General features: G+C 40.6%; 1 protein-coding gene across 1 annotated transcript in view; it reads right to left on the minus strand.

Moving 5' to 3' along the window:
* The window catches only part of MSH3 (mutS homolog 3), a 187898-nt gene extending 183629 nt beyond the window's left edge, over nucleotides 1–4269 (minus strand). Inside the window, exons 1-2 of the mRNA XM_053907239.1 lie at nucleotides 4063–4269; nucleotides 2255–2375 (exon numbers count right to left, since the gene is read on the minus strand). Of these exons, the coding sequence (XP_053763214.1) occupies nucleotides 2255–2375; nucleotides 4063–4269 (328 nt within the window). The remainder of the gene's footprint in view (nucleotides 1–2254; nucleotides 2376–4062) is intronic.
* Between the last annotated feature and the right edge of the window lie 217 nt (nucleotides 4270–4486).

The following is a 4486-nucleotide window of genomic DNA, read 5'->3' on the forward strand; positions in this document are numbered from 1 at the left end:
TAGAGGCAACTGTTAAATCTTTAAGAATTTTGTGAACCAGTTGTCAAACACAGCCATTATTACAAATTAGATTATATAAATTTACAGTTAAATAAATTATATTAAAAACAAAGATAATAAATACTCAAACCTCATCATCTTCTAAAAGTGTTACTATCCTTCACTATTACCTATGTTCTAAAGGTAGAATGTCGTCTCCCGGTAGTAGAAATACTATACAATAATGTGCTACTGCTACCGAGCACTCCTTTCTAACTCTAGAAAATCAAACTTTAAGAACTACTCTAAATCTTCTCTTCCAAAATTTAAAAGCAATTCTTAAAAAGATCAAACAAATCCACGAAGAATTTAACTGCTTGCAAGAACAATATCCAACGTTCGTTAAAGAAACACAAAACCTAACATGTAATTAACAGAGAGTCCAAAGTATCTGTGATCCAAACAATTTCTAGACATGAAAAAAGAAGGAAATAACAGTCAAGGGTTACAGACCCAAAAATGACAGAGATGACAGAATTACCATACAGAGACATGATATTATAAATATATTCCACATAATCAAAAAAGTAAAGGAAAAAAACAAGAACAAAATAAATAAAAAAAAATAAAGAACAAAAGGGAAGTTTTGTTTCTTTGAATTTGTTTTTTGTTTTGTGGGTTTTTTTGTTTTTTTTGTTTGTTTTTGTTGGGTTTTTTTTTTTTGGTAACAGCTCTACTGAGATATAATTCACACAAACAGGAGTGTTTTTTAAAAGAAGTAGAAATTCTAAGGGTGAAAAGTATAATATCTGAAACGAACATTTCACTGAATGAGATTTATGGCAAATCAGACACCACAGAAGATTACTGAATTTGAAAACACAGCAGGAGAACTGATCGAAAATGAAGCACAAGGTCTAATAAGACTGGAAACCAAATGGAAGAGCTTGACTGGTAGGTGTTCCTTTCCCTTTTTCCCGAGCGCCATTTTTAACAAGTAGCAAAGGTCTTATTTCAAAACATCCTAAGTCGACTGCCTTACTGACAACAGAAAGAGTATTATCAGATTTATCTTTCTCTTTAAGTATACCTTCCCATCTCTATAGTTATTTCATACTAAGGCTTTCATGCTGACCCCAAATCCAAATTTTACCTTCTGAGGAAGGATAGATACCTTAATGCTGACCCACTAAAATGAGACTTTTTTGGCTTTTCTTTTGTCTCATTCTCTACCTCATTTTGAGGGATAATAAAGAAAGAAGCATTTTCTGTCATCTCATAACAAGCTCTCTGAGGCCAAAAACTAAAGAAACATTGCTCAGCCATCTATAAATCCAACACCACCCCCAGAAGTGCACGAGCTCAAGAATGGTGGTTTTATCCAAAGACTTTTAGCATACAGAAAGAACACTGCCATGCTAAAAAAGCACAGGGTAGATTTACATGTCCTTGACATTGAAAACTGTTTGAAGTGTTCTGTTAAGTGGAAAATGATAGCTGTAAATTAGTACATACAGTATAATACAATTTATAAAATACAGTTGACCCTTAAACAACATGGTTTGAACTACACAGGTCCACTTACTGGGGATTTTTTTCAATAAATAACAGTACACTACTGTCAATATATTTTCTCCTATAATTTTCTTAATAACATTTTGTTTCCTCTGGCTTACTTTGGTCTAAAAATACAGCATATAATATACATAACATACAAAATATGTGTTACCATAAGGCCTCACTAAAAGGGAGTGACTATAGTGTCCTTTCATGGTCTCCTTGTACATTTCTATATTTGAAATTTTTATAAAACTTTTTAAATCAGGACAGAGGCACCTGGGTGGTTTAGTCGATTAAGCATCCAACTCTTGATTTCAGCTCAGGTCATGATCTCATGGTCGTGGGATCAAGTCCCACATCAGGCTCTGCACTGGGCATGGAGCCTGCTTGGGATTCTCTCTCGCTCACTCTCTCTCTTTCTCTCAAAATAAATAAACATTTTTAAAAATCAGGACAAAAAATTAGGTAGGAGAAATAAAAGAGAAAATGGGAAGAACCACAGCAAATTCCAGAATTCCAGCTCTACCTCCACTCCCCCAACCTCCTACTCACACCACCACATATGAAGGGGCCACACTACTCAAGCGCAATGGAGATCTTTTTTCCACAAAGGGAAAAAATGGCACAACTCTCCAATAACCTCCTCTGCTCTTTGGAGAATACAGTGTCAGTGTCATGACTCCTGAGAATGAAGACTCCTCGCCCCAAGACTCACCAACATTCCCAGACGTTACTGAATCACTCCTTCCTTCCTTTTCTTGGACTTTCTTTGCTTTCTTTTGAACAGGCCCATCATTCTCCAGTGGTCTCTTTTTACTTCTGCCGATTTCCACAACCTATATTGGAAAGTGATGTGTTATGTCTAATCTCAAAACTTGATGTATGCAAAATAATTTAAGCCTTACTTCTGAATGACAAGGTCTTTGCCTTCCATTCTTCACAGAATCAAATACTTTCAGCTCTAGAAAGAACTGTGGGTGAACTGTCTTTACCATCATGAAAGACAATGTAAAGCCTGGCAGGTCATGAACCTCAGCACCTCAAGCCCTGCTACAATTAATTAGAACTAAGACTGATAGCTTTATGTACTCAGTCAGCCTTCACCTATCACAGATTATAAAACCTGAATCATCCTACTTACCTATGTTAAATAAAATACCTTTTAAAAAAATATCAATTTAGGAAACGTGAAATTAAGTAGATAATAAAAGAACACTGTCATTTTCGAATTGTGAATTGTAATGTAACTGTTTCATATCCAAACTTGGCTTATGTTCACTACCAAAAATACCGTAAGATTATGACCTATGTGCTGGTAGGAAACCTGTCAAAAATTAAGATCTTCACCAAATAACCTCTAAACGGTAGGTATAAAATAAAATCTTGGTGTATTCATGAAAATGTAGACTATCATCAAAAATCAAAGACAAGAGAGGAACAATCACTCTTTGGAAGAAATATAAATGAAAGGAAGACTTTGAAGTAGCTGTCACCCCATCCGTATTAAAACTTGGAAGGTGTGGGCACCTGGGTGGCTCAGTAGGCGCATTGGAGGGGCTCAGGTTATGATCTCATGGGTTTGTAAGTTTGACGAGCCCTGGCAGTGCAGAGCCTACTTAGGATTCTGTCTCCCTCTGTCTCTGCCCCTTTCCCAATTGCTCTTTCTCTCTCTCAAAATAAATAAAACAACCAAACAAAACAAACTTGGAAGGTGGCTTAAAGCCAGTCTGCAATCCCTTTCCATATTCTCAGTTTAAAAATACTGTACCAGGGAGACCCAGTGAGGGGCTCACCCTGAGGTTTTCCCTGGTGGCAGTGTCCCTGGTAAAAACAAAGCAAACTTAACTTACTTGACTCAGTTGAAAGGTGGCAAGCAACAGAAAGGAACCAATGACTAACCATTCACATCTGCACCACCTTAAGGAACTTAACCCAAATTGTCTATCAGACTTTATAATCTTACCTATAAGAAGTATAGTCACTGAGGAACCGCACAATATGACTGCCTTTATACCCCAGTCGCTTGAGAACATTAGCACCACTGTTGCACCCTTAAAAACTAGAGATTCAGTGGCAATTTTCTTCCAGTCACCTAACCAAGTACATATAAATAAGGTAAATAAAGCTCCTCTTCAATTTTCAATCCAGATTTTTTTTTTTAAAAAGGAGGCAGAATAGAGGTTAAAAGATGTATCCTTTGCCCACAGGCAAATCAGAATGGAAGTCAGGAGCCCTCTGTTCCTCTCTCAGTTCTGCCATTAAGAACTTGTGTGATCTTGGCCTCGAGTCTATTACTCCAAGTGGAAAGTACAATCTTTGAACTACATTTTTAAAGGAGACCAGCCGGGCTTTTCCCGCCTTCTCCCTTTTGAGCCCCGCCCCTATCTCATCGTGCGGGCTCATCTCGTCGATTCTCGCGTACTGCTCCCATCTCCTCCTGCTCCACCCACAAGCACCGTCCCCGCCCATCTAGTCCCGCCCCATCTACCCCGCTGGCCCCGCCCCGTCCTGGACCGAACCCACCACGTGTGGCGGCAACTGAGGCGGGAGAGTGGACGCTAGGGGCGCTGCGGAATCAGAGTCAGGGCCGGCCTTCGGGACTGCACCCGTGGGGGACGTAGTGGATTTCAGGTTTCCCGTAGACTGGAAGAATCTGCTCAAAACCTCTTGCCTTGCAGGGGCTGGGCCGGCGGCAGCGGAGCGACTAGAGGCAGGCTTCCGACCCGACATCGCAGGGCACAGATTGACGCCACTGGGGCAGGGCCCAAGCGGGAGCGCGAGCACGCCACCGCAGCTCCCCTAGTCTGCGTGCGCGAGCACGTCACGACCCTGCCGTGCGCCGGGGCAGGGGGCGGGGTCTCGGCTGCACAAATAGGACCGAGGGGGCGGGATGGCTGCAATTTGGCGCCAAGGTCGGCCGGGATTCCCAGGGTTGTGAGCAAGCGGT

The sequence above is a fragment of the Panthera pardus genome, unplaced genomic scaffold (assembly GCF_024362965.1).
Source record: "Panthera pardus isolate Hobbes unplaced genomic scaffold, ASM2436296v1 HiC_scaffold_2, whole genome shotgun sequence".
NCBI lineage: Eukaryota > Metazoa > Chordata > Mammalia > Carnivora > Felidae > Panthera > Panthera pardus.